The sequence below is a fragment of the Sebastes umbrosus genome, chromosome 1 (assembly GCF_015220745.1).
Source record: "Sebastes umbrosus isolate fSebUmb1 chromosome 1, fSebUmb1.pri, whole genome shotgun sequence".
In the NCBI taxonomy this organism is placed as follows: domain Eukaryota; kingdom Metazoa; phylum Chordata; class Actinopteri; order Perciformes; family Sebastidae; genus Sebastes; species Sebastes umbrosus.
In genome coordinates, this window is record NC_051269.1 from 24,802,821 (window position 1) to 24,825,343 (window position 22,523).

Here is a 22,523-nt window from a genome sequence, read left to right on the forward strand (position 1 = left end):
AATGATAGCAGTAATATTAATAGAAATATGGCCGATATTGATAATAGTTGCGTGGCTATAAAAGAACGGTGATAATAATAGTAGCAGTAATAATAATAGAAATAGTTCTAATAATAATAATAGTAGTGTAGATATAACTGAACAATAATAATAATAATAGCAGTAACATTAATAGAAATATTGCTGATAATAATAGTAGCATGTATATAAATGAACAATAGTAATAATAGCAGTAATGGTAGCAGTAATAATACTAGAATTAAGATGAAAACAGCACAGAAAAGAAAAGATGTAACCTTTATGTTAAGATAAAGGATCCCAACATCCTTATTACTGTTTGTTTGTGGTGAAGAGTTGACTACTCTGACTTGAACCTTGTAAACCAGATGAAGATATTACAGTAAGGTGAGGATGAGTATGAATACTGTGTGGTAAAACATCAGCACAATAATAATAATAATCAGTATCAGAGTGAGTCAGCTGGAGCTCCCTGTTGGAGCTGTGATTTGTAGCGCTAACGGGCTCCTGATGTCGTGCCATTGGCTGCCTGGCTAGCTCTGCTGCTCCTGTGCCTTTAATGGGATTATTTGGGAGCGGTACTGATAGCATGTCTCCTTCTGTGTTTCACTCATCCTCCGCCAAACTGCTTCTTCCATTTTATTTCCTCTCATTATTTATGTATGAGACTGCACACCAAAGACAAATAAAGAACACAACAAACGGCGTACGCCGCTCCAGCTCTGCCTTTTGATTTATTTTGTTTTTTTGTTTTTCATTTTGTGTGCTGCTCATCGTGTGCTCCTCCAGAGGCCATTTTCATTCAACCTGTTTGATGGAGGGTGAAAGTTTTGAGTGAAGTTGAATTGAATGTAAATGCAGGTTGTTTCGCTGCCACATTCATCCCAGCCTCCTTCAATATAAAGTATTTTTTCAGCCAACAATTCACTGTGAAAACAGTCATCTAGGTTTATTCAGTAAAAATGATAAAAAATAAAAATAAAAGTCTTGGTTTAAGGCTGTTTATTTTTTTATGTTTTTCCTCTCTGATTCCTTCTATCCTCTGCTCTCTGCCTCCTCTGTGTGCGTGAAAATGCCTTATGCTATTACTGTGAGCAGGTTATTATCGTTCATATTTTATGCATGAAGTAAATAAAGTATATCTGCTTCCCTGGTTACTGTGGTAACAGCTGAATATAAGCTTAGAATTAACATAGGGAAAGATTTTTTTAATTCTCAGAATGTGGATTTTCCTCACTTAATTCATTTGCATTAGTTTATGTAATGCATGATAGTGCCTTTGAATCATAGTTATTAACTACTTACCATTCCGCCCTCTTTTTTTTAGAGGGGTAGGGGTGGGGGGACAGGGGTAGTTCAGGGTTACATAAATAGTCAACAGTACATGTCACATAGAAGTGGAGTACATCATCTGAAAGCTGGGAACCTGAAGATTAATTTGAGATGCAGCTGTATCGAGTTGTTTTAGACATACACATTATGTCTAGAGCTACAAATCAATTACTAAATGAATTAATCAATTAGAATAAATTGTGAAAGTGTATAATGGTTTAAAACATTATGATAGAAGTATATGATGTCCGTCCCCATGCTTTATATTGTCTCATAAATTGTTGCAGCAATTTTTCACTTGATACCATTTGTTACACAGATTTGGTGCTAAATTTAAAAAAAATTTAACATTTGAGAATTGATAAAAATGATCAATAAACCCTCCAAAATAGCACATTAAGACACCAAGACCTTGAGGAACACCATAGAAAAAGCCATGCTGGGATTTGGTATCAAAAACCTTTGACCTTTTGCCATATTTTTCTCGCAAGCCAATCAGAGCTGACTGGGTTTTTTCAGGAGGGCCCTCTTAAAGAGACAGGCGCTAAAACGGAGCGTTTCAGACAGAGGGGGAATACAGGTATATTCAGACGGACAGTATGAGAAAAATAATGTGTATTTTGAATATTAAAGCATGTAAACATGTTCTAGTAGAAACCCAAAATACAAGTATGAACTTGGAAATGAGCATGATATGTCCCATTTAAAAAACTCTGACCAAAATGACTTGATTGGGACATCCCTTGAATAAAAGTAGTCACGTTTCTTTCCTCACTACGACACCACAACCGTTCTTTTGGCTCTTCATTTCAGAGGTGGAAAATTTGAGTAACTCCAGCGGAATACATAATCAGCCTCTGTTAACTTTTCTACTGCTATTATTTGCAAAAAGCAGAGGGATGCACTTTCCAAACACAAATCACACACAAACTGGTGAGTCTGCTTGATGAACACACCACGTGTCTGGAGAAGAACCATCACATCTGCACCTGAAAAACCAACACTTTAAGCTGCAGTGAATCTGTTTGACCTCGTTCCATTTATACCAGCCTTCACATGTCTATCCACACACTGCGCTGCCATGTATATCTCTGTTGCTCAGGCCAACAGATCCCACTCTCTCACACAATGCTGCCATTGTTGCGAGCATTAACAAAGCCATGCGCTATGTTTGTATGTACGCATAAAGTATGTACCCAAATTCTTAAGAATATGCTTAATTTTGAACTGTGAGAGTGAGAGGTTTGATATACATGTGATACAGGTATCTGTGTTAAAATGATGATCTTACAGTTACACAATATGCTGAAACAGCAAAGAGACGGAAGGTGTATAATTACCATGACATTGAACAGACATTCTGCATGTCACCAGTATGCATTTTAGCGTTTTAGCGTATCATTTGTATGTCACGAAAACGTTAGGTCTAGGCAAAAAAAACACTTAGTTAGGGTCACACAGGGAATGTCGGTAGCGTGCTGCGGAACCTATTTTTTATTTCGGCAGCAATGTTAACAGGTTAGAGCAGCCACACAGCCCGCGTGAGCAGCGCGGCTTGGTTGCGTATCAGCTGTGTCTCTTCTAGAGATTTGAGGTTTTGCCTATTTTTACCGCGAGCCAGTGAAAATGATCATTTTGACAGTGTATTGACATCATGCCAGCAATATTACTACAGTTTCAATGTCTAGACATCTGTAGAATATCTAACAGACACAAAAAAAGTAAAGATTTCTTTTTATATCAACATTCATTCATTTCAAAATAAAAGCCCTCAAGCATTTTTTTTCTGTGGACAGAATTCCTACATTTGTTAACACAAGGCTTTTATTCTGAAATATTTGCAGGACAGTGTTGTAGGAAATGCAGTGAATTGCAGGGCTCCATGAATGAATAAAGAACGGGTTTTTAATTGTGGATTATTACTATTATTTACAAATCAGCGCAGGCTTCTTATACTTTTTCTGTCTAGAATAAATATAAATTATATTTATAATGAAAAGAAATGGCCATTATGAAAGGCAACCTCTATGTGGAAAGTAAGAGCTGGCAGTAGCAGCAGAAATGCTGATTGTGTGGACACCACACGTGAGAGACACACAGCAGTTCAGCGAGGCAGCCGTCATGCACTACTCACGCGGGAAAATGTCATGGATGGGCTCAAAATAAGTAAGTAAACTGCAGATAACACGTCTCAAACGTCAACAAAAAACGACTAATGCCACTAACGTAATTTACAAAACAAAAAATGGTCAGCAATGGTCTTAAACACCGGTCTCCTTAAAAGTCCTGTGTTTGTTGGACCCATCCACCTTCCCACCTGCCTTTTTTCCGCAGTAATCAATAAAGCCGTACTTAGTGCACATTATCGTGGCATTTATACGTCTTTTTGTGCGAACGGGCTGGAAGGACAAGTCTATTGTTAGCAGATGAAGTACAAACTAAGATACAATGCTGGTTTGTTTACAGTTTGTTGCTTTTCAACTTAAAGTTCGAGTTGGCACATTACATGATGACTGATGCAAAGTGTTTCCAGCGGCTCAGAAATGTCTTGTGGGATTTTGTGCGCTTCAGTTCACAAGGGATGTTGATATAAACAGAGCAACACCGAAATCAACATGAGATTGTTCTGCAGGCTAATCTGCTTTTTCCTGCCTTTAGTTTTGTGTTTTGGTTGCCGGCGCTACAATAAGAGTGCAGTCTTTGTCGGATCATGTTGTGGTGCAAGCAAGCCCTCTACAAATACATTGTATTTAATACAGTAAAACAACTTGCGTCATCGCTCGCTGAGGGAATAAATAGTGTCTGTGAACTGAGATTAATCCTGTATAATTGGAGCCTTCTCTGACCTTAGATTCTGGGATGGAAAGTCTCCTTTGACTGCTGCAGCTACAGTTCTGAATAACAAAATGCTGTTTGGAAACATTTTGAATAAAACACAATAATTGGGTGGCAATTGAATTCTTTGCAGTCTTGATTTACATGGCTCCATCCGGAAAGACAGTCCGTTCAAAAGGCATATACATGCCCCAATAACGCGTAAAGCGTTTAGTGTTTAACTTAGTTTACCTACCTATTTCAAGCCCAAACACGACGTTCTCCCTTACCCTAACTAAGTGGTTTTCTTGCCTAAACATAACTGCGGACGTTTGCGTAGCGACACGCAAAAACACTAAAATACATATTTTAAAACAAATTTTGTGTTAACACATTAACTTTGAAAGCCCTAGATTAAATATGTAAATGAGGCATTATCAAATGCTAAATTTTGATGAATTTAGGAGAAATCTACAGATGCAAAATTAACTCCTAGATATATATCTTGGAGTAATCTGTACTCTAAAAGAATTATGGACACAAAATAGCCCAAAATCTCCAAATTGATGAGGGCATGAAAAACATGTTGTCTCCCCTTAATGTAACATTATCAATGTTTAGCAGCTCAGGTAAAGGGACAATTTTTTACCTGATCTTTTTTATTTAGCCTCGTCTCTCAGCTTTGTGAAAACATCTGAAGAAGAAGCTCTTAGTTCAGAACGTTTAGTGGCCATTTAGGAGTTGGTGAGATCAGATTTTTTGGTGTGTTTCACATGTTCATATATCAGGCCAAGACAGTCTCACGGCAGTTTGTGAAATAGTCACGAAATTTAATCTATTTGATTTGTGTACAAAGACACAAGTTTCCCTATGTTTCATGACCCTCGGCACAACTTTCAACAACGTATTTTTAACAACGCTCCAGTCTTTTCAAAAGAAAACTACTTAGTTAGGTTTAGGAATAGATTGACTTGGTTACGCTAAGGCAACAAACTACTCAGTTAGGTTTAGGAAAAGATCTGTGGTTTGGGTTAAAATAACTCCGGAAGTGACAAATAAATCAACTTAGACTTGCTATTTCGCACAGGACACAAACAACAGTCTCCTGGGCGAAAAGTCCTGTGTTCGCCGCAAAGGGAGGAGGTGGTTCACAATTCCATGGATTATATACAAATTGATTTTGTGATGAAGCTGGCTGTATCTTAAATTTTACATTATTTACTCTGGACATTTATCCCTTAGTAATATTCTTTTTTAATATTTCACAGGATTCTGAATATTCTGGAGGAAAATGTGTTTATGAGACGAGCAGAGGTTAAACTGGGATTTGTTTGTTTGGAGGAGAGAGGGGGGTTCCATACATAATTCAGCTCTTTTGTGATTATTCAAGAAATATATTCAGTGATACAGTGCGATGCATAGTTGACAGTGTCAGTTAATGAGATCCCAGCTGAGGCTGAGGCTCTGAACAACACTACATATTTGTCTGCATGCACACCATTGCATAATTATTGTTTTTTTAACATATTTTGTTTTGGTTAAAAACTAAACACAACTTAAAGATTCATTGTCCCAAATGTCTTCTCAGCTCAGGGGACATGTGGTATGTCTGTCTGCTTGGTGCTTGTACAAAACCCTCTAATATCTACATGTAAAGAGTTGGAGGGAATGAAAGCATGAATAACATATTGAAATAATTCCTTTTGGAATTTATCTTCAGGTGAAGAAAACTGAAAATAAAAATACAATTAAATCAGCGCAAATGAAGTAGCGCCTCATTTATGTAGAGATCATGGATGTATTAATGAGAACTGCCTTCAAACATGGTGCTTCAGTCATGAAAGTTGCTCACTGGGCGTATTCACTGAAGAAGCCTCTGTGAGCTTCTTCACGCTTCCATGTTCTTTGAGTTCCTGTAGTCTCCCCGTATACATGAATAGTATGAAAATAATTGAATCATACTGCGTACCATTATTCCAAAGCCCTAATAGTCCAAAAAATGTCCCGACACCCCGTTATCCCGAATAGAAGCCAATGGACCTTACCCTGATATTCTTACCGTACAACTAATCTCACTCCTCATGATTAAACCTAACCAATCCAACCAACAAAGGCATTTAAGGCAAGGAGACGGGAAGGTCCGATGATGTCATTCTGCATAATAATTAGCCATGTGCTTCTGTTTGTTGCTTGGAGAGTGTATTTTTGGAACAATGGGCATTCCCCAATGGAACCTTGCATTGAAATAAAATGCTTTTCCTTACCTTTTACTTGATTCTGTCTATTTGTTATTGTGTCCAAGGACTCTTTCCAAAATGTGAGACAAAAATCAGAGCCCGTCATGTAAAAAAAAAGCACTTTTAGTAGACGTAAATGACGGTGCCAGCTTGCCCCAAAAAGATTACATTGCCGCCCATGAGCGGCTGCCGTCTACAGCACTCTCTCTCAATACTGGACCAATTTCAGAAACTGTTGTCCCTGTAAGTCAGTTACACACAAAAACATGGGAAAAAAGGGTCCAGGTTGAAAAATACCAAAGTTGACCTTTAAGACCCTCAGATTAAGTGCACAGTCTAACATTTCTAAAGCTTTTTTGAATGAAACGGAGCATCTGAAGGAGACCAAACCTCTCAAGGACTTTTGCTAAACATGTTTTTGAGATTTGTCGGAAAAAATACAAAGAGCCGGAGGGTCGAGGGTTGGTCTTTGAAGGAGTGATTATACAACTTCTTTCTGTGAAATGTGTCGTGACAGAACTGTTGAGAAATGGCAGAAAACTTCCATCAAATGTACAAAACTCATGTGTGGAGTCCAGATGGAGCAAGTTGTCAGTGTTTCACAAGTGTCTGAGGGTTTCTAAGAGAGAGAGAGATGATCCAGATTACAGATATTAGCCGGTTAACAAACAGACGACCCCCTCATTTCTAGTGTTGAGCTCACCTCTCTGAGACTGATGGTGTCTGTCTGACTGTAGGAGACAAATGTAGCACAATCAACTTTATGCGTCTCAGCAACAAGGAAGAGCGGATATTCCGTGTGTCATGGGTGCGCATTTTAGCGTTTTTGCTTGTCATTTGTACGCCACGCAAACGTCCAAAACTTTAAGCAAGAAAACCACTTAGTTAGGTTATGGGTTATGATAATCACAAGCAGTTTGGGGCAAGTCATAGTAAAGTCAGCACACTGACACACTGACAGCTGTTGTTGCCTGTTGGGCTTGAGTTTACAACGTTATGATTTGAGCATATTTTTTATGCTAAATGCAGTACCTGGGAGGGTTTCTGGACAATATTTGTCATTGTTTTTTGTTGTTAAATGATTTCCAATAATAAATATATACATACATTTGCATAAATCAAGCATATTGGCCCACTCCAATGTTGATAAGAGTGTTAAAATACTACAACGAATCTCCCTTTAAGATACATTTTGAACAGATAAAAAATGTGTGATTAATTTGCGATTAAAAGTGATTGGGCAATTATGCGATTAATCGCGATACAATATTATAATATAAGCATGTGCATCTGTGTGTGTGTTTATAGAAGAGATAGTGTTGGGGGTTGAAGAGAAAGAAAGAGGAGGAAGACAGATACAATGAAAAGAGATTGCATGAGAGAGAGGGAGTGATGAAGAGACACTGTAGCATGAAAGCAAATTACAACTGGGAAAAAAAGGGCACACAAGAAAGTTAATGGGGTGGATCGAAAAAATCCCAGCAGTCTCTGCTGCTCTCTCTCTCACATGCACACATGATCTTAATGAACTCGTATATTTGCTCCGATGCTGCTGCCTTTCCTGCATGCCACCAAACACCAGCCATCACGTAGTCTCACTCAGATGCGTGTGTTGCTCAGCTGCTCGTTCTTCTTCATTCTTTCTTAACACCAACAGTTCTCACTAGTTCACTTTGAAAGGCCTGTTGGGTATGCAGGGGATCAAAGGGAGAGCTGGGGCGAGGACATATTACCATGGAGATGTGGATGGGGTTTTCACATTCCTTGGCTTCAGCCAAATTTTTCCTTTGTTTGGCGTTATTTATGTTTTTTTCATACAAAGAAGCATTCATTTGAGGTCAGAGGTTAAGGGACCCCCTTTGAAAATAGCCATGCCAGTTTTTCTTCAGCAAAATTTAGCCTAACTTTGGAGCGTTATTTAGCCTCCTTCCCGACAAGCTAGCATGACATGGCATCTGAAGGACAGTAAAGTCGGTCGGGATTGCACGCAATCCTGCGGGTCTCAGAGGACACGTAAAAGCTTCAAAATGACTGGTGTATTTACTGACGTATATAACAAAACAAAACGTAGAACAAACTGTGAAAGTCTCTTAAGCTTGTGTTAACCACAGACCTTATTTCAGGCATCTAACCAAAAACCCATTGACTTCAAAACGAGGGAACCAGAAGAGTCCTAAACCCTGGAAATCTAAACTCATTTATAGGGTTTAGGACTCATTCTTGCGGCACTCTATGAGGCCGCAGAATAAACTTCTCCTTAAGTGTGAAATAACAAAATATCAAAGTCTTTTTTCTTTTTATTGTTTTAGAACCCAGTCGTTTTGTGTAAGCTGAGGCCTGGCAGATGCTGCCATTTAAACTGCTTCAGTTATTTTGCTGCATAATGTTTCCACCAGTCTCATGAAACACCATGAGAACAATTCTAAGTAATTGTGCATCACAGTAATATGCGCTGCAATTTCACCCAGCAACAATCTACCCCACTGTCTTTGTGATTGTCTGAATTTATTTCTATCTCTCCCTCTCGTTGTCATCATTAGGCAATTTAATCATCACACAAGCTTCTTGGTTTTCTTTTTAATTACGTATCTTTTGCAAAGATTACCAAAGGCTCTGTCTCATTCTTAGCAAATTGTGAAGTTGTAGTTAAACAAAGTGGTTGTGGTTCTAGCCTCATCATAAGATTTCTATTTATTTTCATCATGCTGCTGCTTCAGTATTAGAGACGCCAAAACAGGATTACCTGGATGTTCTAATCAGGCTTTTTTATGCAGTGCTAAGGTCGACTAGCTTATATTTGACATAAAAAGTCCTGTTTGATTTCCTTTATTTGGCTGTTTCTCTCATTCTCCAGTTGATTCAGTCTAAAATAAAACCCCAAATCATAAAACCATTACACATTGGAATCCAACACGTTCTCATCCCAACTCGGCACATACCGCAGCTTTGAACAAATAAAAAATGTGCAATTAATTTGTGATTAATCACGATTAACTATGGACAATCATGCGATTAATCGCAATTAAATATTTTAATCGATTGATGGTATTTACTAGTACCCTAGTATTTACTCAAGTAAAGTGCTATTCAATTGGCTTTGGTTATAAAATGCATCGTTTCACCATAAAACAACCGTCAGGAACAAAACCAATGAAATTGAGAAAGTGAAGGCTGAGAGAGAGAAAGAGAGAGAGAGAAAAAGGGGTCCTGGCAATGCTGTTAGCGATGTTAGCTGGCCGTTAGTGACATTAGGAGGCTGTTAGCGATGTAAACTGGCCGTTAGTGATATTAGGAGGCTGTTAGCAATGTTAGCCGGCCAATACCAGTTCTCATTGAGCTCTGATCTGGGCAGGATTCTTAAGCCGGAGATATACAGTACTTGCATTTAACTACGTGTGCACATGATGGTGTTGGTTATGCACATCCTCAGAAATTAACGCTACGCGTCTGTAAGGTGCAATATAAACATGAACAGTAAGGGCAGTGTAGGGGCGAGTGAGAAAAACATACGTGCTATCGTCACAACATGCTTGGTTTAGGAACCCTACCATCTACGATGACGCCACTGCCGCTTTTTTGGGATTTGCTTTTTTTGCAAATCCACAAGTTCTATATGGTCTGAGTTCTCTGGTGCGCCCTCTAGTGGAACCCTCCAATAACACATAGGCAAGTAGCCTATGTTAACAATTCCGTTCACGATGCAGCTGGTTGTATACGTGGCGAAAAGTGAGTATATCTCCAGCCTTAGCTGGAATATTTTGTTACTAAAGATTAAACTTTTTTGTAGACATTTCCCACAGTCGCTGTCTGTGCTTCTCGAAATGTGAGCGATGTAGTTTCTCTGTTATTCTGTCTGTAGTTTTTCAAGCAGTTTTAAACTGTTGTCTATTTCCACATCTGCCTGTCCCTCTCTCTGCATTACATTTTTTTTTACATAAAAGAAGTATGTTTGAGTGATCAGAAGTGTTGGTAGTAGGTATAGGCTTATGATGCTGATGATACAAATGCCAAAAATCTTGAAACAACTACTGATCAGTTTCATTTACATAAATGTATGTAATATTTAAAACAACATATAACAGTGAGTGTCAGAGAGGCCGCTGTGTCCTATCAGCATGGACCATATGTCCAGCCAGCAGTTAATAAAAGGCCTTTTTATTGGCCGACTGACACAGCAGACATCATAATCCTGTTATCGGACTCTACATGAATGCAAACTGCTGCTGTTTAGGGAGCGTGTAACTTTGGCCACGCTCATCTTTTCTGCTGAGACAGGCTCAGGTTTCACTCCCTCGGGCTTCACCACCAGCCGGGAGAACGGCACTCACGTATAAAAGCTTTAATGTCTCACCAGGCGGCTCAGCACTTCTCTCAATGCTCTGTTCAAGATTTTATAAATGTCTCACTTTTGCACTTTGTGCTCACAAAAAGACAGAATAATATACTGTATCAATGCCATTAATCTGAGGAAGGAGAACACTTTCAATTATTCTTTAAATTACACTTATGTCATTCCTATTCACATGTACAAGTATTGATATCTCTATTTCCTGTTAAGCCCAGTCTCACCAAATGGCGTATGAATGACACATTTTTTGTGCAATAACAGCGCCTTTGTTGCTTTTGACGTTTCACATGTAGTTTGTACTGACTGTGTGAATATGCTACCCCCAGAGTTAGTGATGTAGAATAAAAAGTGAGAAAGACTGCTTATGGTGGGCAGAAGGGGAGATGGTGGATGGGTCCAACAAACACAGGACTTTCAACCAGGAGACCGATGTTTGTGTCCAAAGCAACATATTCTCATACAACAGTTCTTATGATATCTTACAAAAAGTTATTCCTCATTTTTCACACGTTTTCCTACAAATTTCCAATGTCAATTTCCGCTCCAGTCTTTTCAGAATAAACTTCCGTCTTCACAGTAAACAACTTAGTTAGGTTTGGGCAACAAAACCACTTAGTTAGGTTTAGGAAAAGATCGTGGTTAGTTTACGCCACACCGGAAGTGGTTACGTCGCACCAGAAGAGGCGTAACTTAAGTACGGAAGTTCCATGACAAAAACGACTTAGTTAGGTTTAGGAAAAGATCGCGGAAGCGGCGTAACTTAAGTACGTAAGGTACGTGACAAATAAGACAATGTTGACTTCTGGTTTCACACGGGACACGAATGCCGGTCTCCTGGGCGAAAGTCTAATGTTTTTTGACCTGTCCCATCCACCCCAACCTCCTCCCAATCGCTGCTCTTTATATTTGTTCACAATAACGTGGATTACATACAAATTGTTTTTGTGGGATTTATATAACTGTATAGCTACAAACAGTGTATGAGAACAGTCTGTTGTTCAACAAATGTTGTTGAGATATTTTGAAGTTACGTTAGTGATATTTGTGATGTTTTCCGTACTTATGTTACATTGTTGAAAGACATACTTTACTTAGTTGACGTAGTTATTTTAAGCCCAACCATGATGTTTTTCCTAAACCTAAATAACATTTACAAGTTTCACAACGCTAAGCCCGTGGTGATAAATGTGTTATCATGAAATGCAGAATGTCCTTTAAATGTTGTGCTATTTATACGCCTTCCCATGAGATCAGGTTGTTCCTGTTATAATGTTGTTATAATGTTAATATTGTACTTTTTACTGCATTATATATATTTGACAGCAGCAGTTACTATTCAGATCAAGACTTTACATTCAAAATATAAGATTACAAAATAAATCACATTGTTAAAGACTAAACCAGAGGTTCCCATCCTTTTGACTTGTGGCCCTTTGCAGTAAAATGTCTTTTGAGGCCCTCTGTCATGCTTCAGATGTCTATGAGTTATTGTTTTAGTATTTAAAACAATTTGTCTAGAGTGAACATAAAACGCTGTCAAAGCTTTTTTTGTGACAGAGAATCTGGTTTGTTTGAGATAAAAGTCGAGTCAGTATGCATGACAAAGTACAACAGTCTTCTCATTTTTAGCTGACTGATGATATCAGCTGTCGCTAATTAACGTTAATGCTGTGAGTCAGCCAAACTACTTAATGAAACGCTTGGCTGTTGTCTCTAAAATGAGCTCTGGAAGCCGGTGTGTGCAACATTAACATTCATCCAAAGAACACAGGAAGAAACAACACTACATCCATGGTTTAGTCGCTCTACTCAGTACTTGTACTTTATTTGAATCTTTACTTTTCATGCCACTTTATATTTATACTCCACTACATTTATTTCACAGCTATAATATATACTTTTAGCTAATAAATATTATGTTTTGTTTCAAATTAATATTAGATTAATCGATTCATCAGTCGATTGACAGAAAATTAATCAGCAACTATTTTGAAAGTTAAAGTCATTTTTAATTTAAAAACATTTCATGGTTCCAGAAGATTTGTTGTTTTTCCTGCTATTAAGATTGCACCAGCCATGTTGCTGCAGCTAAGATGACCTATTGAATATTGATACATAGTAGGGCTGTCAAAGTTAAAGCAATAATACTGTATTAAAGCCAATTAGTTTTAACGCCACTCATTTCTTTAACGCATTAATGCAATTGATCTTTCGGAGGTTGTAGGGGCTCAGTTTTAAAGCTAGAGTGAAGATACAGGCATTATATGGAATTTAATAAACCTAAGGAATCCATTAGTACCAACCATGTCATAGCTTATCGCGAAGGACGTTAAATAACACTCCAAACTGTCATGGCCATTTTCAAAGGGGTCCCTTGACCTCTGACCTCAAGATATGTGAATGAAAAAATTGGTAATATATATATACATGTATAAATATATACATACATTTGCATAAAGCAAGCATATTTGAATGTTAAATGCTTGACAAATCTCCCTTTGGGGTACATTTTGAACAGATAAATCGAATAATAATGATGGAAAATCATGTCACTAATCGCGATTAAATATTTTAATCAATTGACAGCCCTACTATATAGACTATATAATGAAGGCCACATAATGGTCTCATAATTAAAGTGTTCTTTATACTACAAGTGTTGATGGAGTTTTGACCTTTGTCTCTTCTCCATGCACCTCGGAAGTTGGTGAAATTGTACCAGAAACACCTAATCTGGGAAAATTCCCAAACTTCCTGATGGCCAGTCCACCCCTGGGCTGATGGGAATTAGAATTATTTGGTCATGAACCCAAATATCACCAAAGTTATTACAATTCTTCCTGAGAGAAACATGGATGTTTTTAAAGAATTCCAAGGCAATCCATTAAATGGTTGTTGAGATATTTCAGTCTGGAACAAGTGGACAGACTGTCAGGCCGACGTCACCATCCATGGGAAAAAGACTGTTTTAAAATGTGTTTCAAGAGAAGACATATATGGATCTATGATTATATTTCCATTTCCCCAGTTTATATATTGAATCTATCATCTCTTCCTGTGTCTCTCAGGTCAGGAGCGGATCAGCATTGATTCCAAGTATGAGCAGGAGGGTAAGGTCCAGTTTGTGATCGATGCAGTGTACGCCATGGCCCACGCCCTCCACAACATGCAGAGGGACCTGTGTCCAGAGAACTCCGGCATCTGCCCCGAGATGGACCTGGCTGGAGGGAAGAAACTACTCAAGTACATCCGCAGCGTCAGCTTCAATGGTGAGTGGACGGATGGTTATGTCCTTCTGCGGCCCATAAAGTGTGCTTTTTACAATACATGCTGTGTAATCCAAGGCCAAGATACACAAGTGAATCTTTGAGACATGAGCAGCTTCAGATGGAATCAATTCTAAATCTACCAAAGTAGCCAACTGACGCTGATCATAAAAACACTCCCGGTTATAAAATTGTCTTGATTGTCTCATAAAATTGCCTCTGCATCATGGTCTTAAGTGTTTTTATCGTCCATCATAACCACACTCTTCATCATGCCTTATATGGAGTTGTTTTATTCTCTTTTTTTATGAATTTACATCAAAAAAGCAAAACTCCGTCATGTAGACTGAAGTTCAGACCGTACAGACTGAGGCTCATGATCTATTCACAGAGTGAAGGAGCAACGCTGCAATATATGGCCGTGTGAACTACATGTTACTGTTTGATCTCACAATGCAACTCATGTTTTATATAACACTGAATATCTGCATTGGTTTTAAGATGATCAAAGCTGCTCTGTCCTGAACGTCTTATTTTAAATCTCAGAAAAAGAGTCTTATCTCCAGCTGAGAGCAACTTTATATCCTCTGAATTAGAAATACACGCTCAGTTACTGTTGTCCAATTTTGACGTACTTGTACTTCGCTTGAGTATTTCCATTTTCTACTACTTTATACTTCTACTCCACTATATCTCAGAGGGCAAACTGATGTCATGAAGGCTTATGAATAGCAAAACATTACAGGACATACTGTGTGTCATGAGGACGCATTTTAGGCTTTTTGCACGTCATTTGTACGCTACTTTTTGTGTGTCAATTGTGCGCCGGAGTTAGGTTTACACAACAAAACAATTTAGTTAGGTTAGGAAAAAAAAAATGGTTGGGTTTAAAATAAGTAGAAAACCCTAACCCTACCTCAGTAAAATACGTACAGAAACATCATAAACGTAGTACGAAAACACACCAAAAACGTTGTTAAAAAACACGTCACTAATGTAACTTACAAAACAAAACACCAATCTCTTGATTGAAAGTCCTGTGTTTGTTGGGCATCTGAAATCTGATGTTTCTACCACTTCTGGATGATGTTTGAGACTCATTCGTGGACACGTCTGTAATCTTTACTCCTCTCATATGTCAGCAAGCAGCCTGTGGAAATAACCTCTCCAGGGTCTGTTACTGCGATAACAGGAGCTTAAAGCTGTCGCTCTCTCAGTCTCATTAAAATCGCTCCAGTGATTTCAAGACAGAAGACGCACTGAGCTGCTGTAGCGTTTATCCGTTCCCTGATCAGTTTTATCATTGAATGATCTCTATTGGTAAGTGTGCACAGGGGCGTTTTTGGACGCAAAGGGCCGTGCCGCTTCCCAGCATTGAACGCTTGATGGATGTGCCACTAGGGACTAGGCACCTGAATGGACGAAGGCTTTCACTCATGGGCTACCTGTTCAAGGATTTCAAACTGGACCAACATGGCGGCTCGTTTGGAAACTTTTTGTTTCTTTTATATTACAAAAATAGTTAACCGGAATGCGTTTCTGAAAATATTTGAGATGAGAAATAAGCTACGCAGTTGTTGAATCTGTCAGTTTTTGAGAGTTTCCAAAGCAGCAAATTTATGTAAATGAGGAGCGGCCAACGTGACGTCTCTTGAAATGCAACACGGCGCTACCAGAATGCATTGCACGGCTGCTTACATAGACAATGAATGGGAAGCCTGGAAATGATGGATCCTGTGGGCACGTACCATAAAAAGCTGTTTCTCACCAGTGCGATGTGAAAATGCGGAACAATTTGCATCCGGATTTTCTGCATTCCCGTACCGCATTTTCAACAACTATTGACAACTATACATACCAGATCCGGTGTCGTGTTCCATTTTCTCAATGAGTTTCCTCCTAAATATTTCTGTTTCCACTCCACACAACAGGAACCTATCCAGACAGAGAGTGTCTAATGGGCTAACGTTAACTACACAATACATGAACTAATCAGACCCCAAATGTGATGCTAACGCTAATGTAAGCTGTTGTGGCTAGCCTCCTTCCGTGACCAAAATATAACATTATTAAGTGCATATCAGCTACATTACCATCTTCATCGTATACCAGGTGCTGAGCAATCTCAAGCAATACATTGTCCTTTATTTGGTTGTTGAGGCAGTAAAAACGGCCATTAATCCAAGGCCCCAAAAATAATCACTCTCCTTGCAACAAACAGAAGCACATGGCTACTTAATATGCAGAATGACTGTGATCAAAGGATTTTATTGGTCAAAAATATATTTCTGCAAGCAGAAATACTCTGAAATGTTCCGCAGGAGTGAGCAAGAATTCATATGAACTAACGGCTTTAAAAGTGAGAGCGACGTGAGTTAGAGCCATGAAGACGATAAAATGTTTGTCTAACTCATAGATTATGTGTTTTTTGTTTATGATAGCTACTAAGGATCAGGAATTCTTCTTCTTCTGGTGTTTTTTGTCAGTTGCCAAAAAAGAACTTAAGGTGCATCAGCGCCTCCTTCTTGACTGGAGGACTAACCCTGATTTACATATAGCCCAGAAAACAAAGACTGTCTGTAATCTGATTAATGATCTGACCAACAGTGTAAAGTGAGTGTAAACTGATTTCCCTTCTGGGGATCAATAAAGACTCATCTTATCGTAGAGTCCATAGACTATTATGGTTTATTCAGATTCAGTATCTGGAGGGGCCAAGGAGTACAACTCTCAGAGAAAATAAAAGTGAACACTGAATTTGGGTCACAATTATGCTTGAAGCAACAGGCCTATATGGAATTGAACTAATTTAATGCTATGTGCTGCAACATGTATAGTGTATGGTGCAGTGGAATGTACATGTACATACTGGTATCACAGAGAATAACACATTATTCATCCATTTAATTTCTAACCTTGTGAAATGGCCGCCCGGTCGCACAAAATGGCGTATGAATTTGCAGGGGCATTTAGCATGCAATAAGAACGCCATTCTTGCTTTTGGCGTGTCATTTGTACGCTATATAGTCTGTACTGACTGCAATGTAAATGCATCTGCTTAAATATGCTACACTCAGAGCTAGTGATGTAGAATAAAAAGTGAGAGACTGCTTAAAGTGGGAGGGAGGGGAGTTGGATGGGTCCAACAAACACAGGACTTTCAACTGGAGACTGGTGTTTCGTTGTATAGGTTTTAACTCACACAAGCTCCACCCTCCACTTGACTGGGTAATACTCTCCTCCAATCACAAGCACGCATTCGCCCACTGAACTTCGCATGAATGTACCCGGCCAATCAGGATGTGCCTACCCGAATACGTGTGGACCCAACAGTATATATGGCAGAATCCACTGCTGTCAGACCATCCCACTCCCTCTTCAGCTAGCGGCGCAGGAGCAACAAGTCATCCTTGGTAGAGGGCTCCCCTCTGTGCTTATAGAACTAGGGTTACAACATTGTAACCTTCGTTACCTTAGTGACATTTGTGAGGTGTTTTTTAGTGACGTTAGTGACATGTTTTTCATACTTAGGTTACGTTGTTTGTGTACGTTTTTATTTTGCTTAGTTTACATACTTACAGTATTTTAAGCCAAACCATGAAGAGACTCCTAAACCTAACTAAGGGGTTTTGTTACCTAAATCTAAGTTTGGACTTTAACAATAGTTAAATAAACAATAGTTTTTTTGGGTGGCGAATGACACGCGTGAAGCACACAATCTCACTCCCAACTCCTCAAATACCGCAGCTTGGTCAGTGCCCCTCGGCATCGGAGATCGATGTACAGGGTACCCCTCTTACGTTTGGATGGACCAAGGACGGCGTGTCAATATACGCTCGTTACATGCATAGTGTCCTTTCAAAATAAACTTCTGTTTTCACAGGACCTTAGGTTTAGGCAACAAAACCACTTAGTTAGGGTTAGGAAACGGTTGTGGTTGACGTTAACTTGGGACCCACGGGACCTACGGGACTGATGATGCCGACTAGTCACGTGACTACGAACTGATGTGACAAAATAAGTCAAAGTTACTTTTAGTTTTACACGAGACACAAACACTTGTCTCCTGCTTGAAAGTCTTGTATTTGTTTGACTCATCCACCACCTCTCCCGCCTGCCTGCCCGGTTCGTCACATACTGTCGCTAAAAGGGTGCCTCTATGCCTTGGTTTCCGATGTCGAGCTGCGCTTACCAAAGGGTGGTATTTGACGAGTTGGGATTGAGAACAGGTTGAAAATGGAGTATAAAATATATATTAAATGTGTAGTGGTGCATTAATCTAATTTACCATGAGGAGGTTCTACAGACTTAAGATGCACAGAATCAACTGAGCAGTGGTGGAACTCCATTTTTAGGGCAGAAAGTGTGTTGGTGAACAGGTGTTGTAAAGTGAGATGATGTATAGCTTTGGTCTTAAAGGGGCAATCATTAAGACTTTTATAGCCCCATAGCACAAAATGACTGCTCTCTGAAGTCGGTCATTAAGTCAGTGGCTGACTGTGCCAGGTGGTAAGATTTCTCTTTCCTAACTTACTTTCCATGCAGTACACAGTTTTGGAACATAAACCGCCCGAGGAACCGCTCCTCTTTTCAAATCTCCAATAATGGAAGAGCGAGCTCTTTAGTGAGCAAGCATTGGCCTTCGAAGACATTTCTTTCTCCAGCCAAAATGCAAATGAAATGCAGAGTTATTACAGCGTGACATTATTGTCTTTACTTTGGCAGCCTCGAGCTGAAGGGGTGAGGTGTGTATTTTTAACCCTGCCTCCTAAAAATCACATTTCAATATTTCTCATTTGCGTTACCTTATACATTCTGAAAGGAGCATTGTGCCGTCTGGATTATATCTTTTATCAGCATAATTAGGAGATGATATTCAACACATAATGCAAGCTGTTGCAACTAAAACATTATTACACTTTTTATGGTTTTGTTAAGATACTCACAGGACTTTAGTTACGATGAGGGAAAGATTGTTGTCTGCAGTGATGGAGGCATGAGACAAACGTTCATTAAAGTGTTTTTGTTGCATAAACCGAAGGGACTGTACACAAATTATTGTTGTGGTGAGAAAGACTGAACCTCACGTTTCACACTGTAAGAAAACAGCTGCTTAGACTGTTGTCAGGCCATCAGTCTAACTATAAGCCCCATAAATGTGGGTCAGTAGGGGCCTACTACACACACTAGTAGGTTTTATCATCTATTCACATGGTAGATCACCGAAAGAAGGTATAAAAGACACCTCTAGTGAGGGTAATAATTATGACAAAAGCAGAAGTCAGGCACTGTAGTAAAGACAGCATGAAACTCCATAAGGGGTGGAGGTCAGAGATGAGGGATGGGACACAAAACACAGGACCGAGAAAAAACTCAATTTAGGATGAAAAAATTCGAATATCGTCAGTTTTACGAAAATTGATGGCAAATCCAAAATGTGCTGGCTGGATCACATCTGGTTTGTGGAGCTTCTCAACTCCAAAAATGTTGGAGCAAATTTTACAACTTTTAATTATATAAAATATAATATATATACATTATTCAAAGTAGAGCAGCTCCACAAACTGGTGCACCAGATGAGATCCAGCTATCATTTTTTTGTAAAACTGCCAACATTCTAAATAACACAGTTAATTTCTCACCTCAAAAATTCTCAGAAGTGAATTTAATGATGAAAAATAGCATATGAAATTGCAAAAAATGTACCGTTTTTGGTCATTTCTCTGCAATTCTTGGTGCTCGGCCCATTGGTATCTTCGGACTGGCTAGCATACCTTTGGACCACTGGGAATATATATATATATATATATATATATTATGGCTATCAGTCAATTTAATTATTTAATCGTGATTAATCGCAAATTAATTGCACATTTCTCATCTCTTTAAGATGTACCTTAAAAGGAGATTTGTCAAGTATTTGATACTCTTAACAACATGGGAGGGGGAATACCAGTGGATTCCTTATGTTTTCTAGTTTCCTATGATACCAGTATCTTCACTCTAGATACTCAGCCCGCTAAACCTAAAAATCACAAGTTATGTTAATGCATTAAAAAAATGTGTGACGTTAAAACAAATTTGCGTTAACATGTTATTATACCTTTTGACAGCCCTGATATATACAGTATATAAATATATTAAATGAATAAATAAATAAATTAAAACATTAAATTTGTTTATTTATTTATGGTGACAATTAAGCATTACAATACGTAATTATTCATGAATTTAATCGTTTAATTATATAATGAGTTATGTATTTATATATTTAGTTTTGGCCCTTTTATACCCTCCAAAGTAATAAGTTGTAACAGGTAATATAATGTAATATATGCAAAAGGTTTAACACTAATTTTCACAATAAGCTATTTTGCAGTTTCACCTGTTTTATTATTTGCATAGTTTTATAGCACAAGACAGGGCTGCAGAAATGTGCCTCTCCAGAGAGATCCGTTTATCAGGTAATTAGCAAAGCCTGCAGTGTGCTAATTTAAAATCAAAGTGGCAGTTGAACTGCTCACTCACCGTTTATTAGAGTCTTAATAATTACAAAAGAAGTGAAGGAATCAGCCCACAGCATGTCTGCCTTCACCTGCTGAATGTTTCCTGCCTGACCTTCTTTATAAACAGATATTTTCTGAGATAACAATGTATTTCTGTCAGATCACAATCAATTAAAAAATTGATTACTATAAAGAAAGAAAATTATTGATACAAAACATAAAACTCTCCATTTTCCACCAGAGACAGAAGATTTCTTGCCTTTTGTTTTTTCCCGGCATCCGTATTGAAACAAACATGAGCCAAATATCGACTGAGAAACAAAATACATTTTATATCAAGAGGTCGGCCCGTGTTGCCTGTGGTAGCTATTAACCTGAGTATTGATCTGAAGCAGTTGTCTGGTCATGGCAGGAATTAGTAATTGAGCTACTCAACAGCAGACAGACAACAGATAGACTAAAAAGTCTGCTTTTCTCTAAGATTGGGGGTCTATTTCTTTGTGATCCCAGCTGTCGATCAATCTCTCTGTTTGACACAGTAAGAGTTCTGATTAAAGGCAGTCACATTTTTCATTAAACTGAAGCACTTTGAGCCGGAGACACCAAGATAGAAGATAAGATGTGGAAGCTCGATCATGAGACTCAGATTCTTGATAACAGTTATTAAAACACTCCATGATGCTTTTTACCCATAAAATGTCAAGTTATAAAAGGTTTTTATTCTTTTACTTTCTTCTGTCTTTGCTCTTGAACCCTCTGAGACCCACAATAGAACTGTTGTTGTCTCTTTTAGGGGGGTACATGAGGTCTTTAGGGGGAGTTAGCAGGTCAACAGTAGACGTCACATAGAATTGGTGTACATCATCTGAAAGCTGAAGATTAATTTAAGATGCAGCTCAGCACTGTGTGTCAAGTTGTTCTAGTCATAAATCATAAATAAACATTAATTAATTAATTAATTAATTAATTAATTAATTAATTATTTGAAATAAATTGTGAAAGTGTATCAGGGTTTAGAACATTATGATAGAAGTATATGATGTCCATTCCCATGCTCTATTATGTCTCATAAGTTGTGGCAGCAATTTTTGGGTTGATACAATTTGTTACACAGATTTGGTGCTAAATTTAATAATTTTTTACCACTCGAGAATTGATAAAAATGATCAATAATCGCCCCAAAATACCACATTAAGACACCAAGACCTCGAGGAACACCATAGAAAAAGCCATGCTGGGATTTGGTATCAGAATTTCTTGACATTTGGAGATTTCTGCAGAAATTGTGTTTTTCAGTGATTCGATGGCAAGCACTTCGGTTCTGGAAAATGCTCAGAAACCCATTTTTTGTCAATCTACCTAAGAAAGCAATTCATCCTCTGAATGCCCTAGGTCTCTAGTGTGTGGTTGTAAAGCTTCATGAGGCTGTGATTATCCTAGAGGTCACAACAAGTCATTTTATACAGTGAGGTCACGTTTCAAAAAATGGTCTCAATACAATGAAATGGCTACTATGGGGACTAACATCATCACACATTAATACAGTTGGGCTCATTGGATCCTAACCACTCTCAGCTTTCTAGTCATATCCAATTATGTTATTCCAAGACTGTTTAGGGACCCCAGTATGCAGAAATATTCAAATACACCATTTTAGAATAGGTGAAAATAACTAATTTATACTGCATTCAAAAATTGCATGTGATTATCATAAAGAAGGCGTGTCTTTTAAGAGGAGGCATGTGGGTAAACAAAGAACCCATTTTCATTTACTTATCTTGAGGTCAGAGGTCAAAGGACCCCTTTGAAAATGTCCATGCCAGTTCTTCCTCGCCAAATTTAGCCCAACTTTGAAGCATTATTTAGCCTCTTTCCCGACAAGCTAGCATGACATGGTTGGTACCAGTGGATTTCAATATCTTGCCTCTAGCTCTAAAACTGAATCTGCTACAGCCTCTGAAAGACAGTAAAGTCGGTCGGGATTGCCCGCGATCCCGCGGGT

At 38.5% G+C, this 22,523-nt stretch overlaps 1 protein-coding gene across 3 annotated transcripts in view; it reads left to right on the forward strand.

The window, feature by feature from the left end:
• Positions 1-22,523, forward strand: part of LOC119485726 (metabotropic glutamate receptor 7) — a 334,706-nt gene that overhangs the window by 218,449 nt on the left and 93,734 nt on the right. For all 3 annotated transcript variants that reach the window (XM_037765486.1, XM_037765478.1, XM_037765494.1), the window contains exon 6: positions 13,818-14,018. In XM_037765486.1, the coding sequence (XP_037621414.1) occupies positions 13,818-14,018 (201 nt within the window). The remainder of the gene's footprint in view (positions 1-13,817; positions 14,019-22,523) is intronic.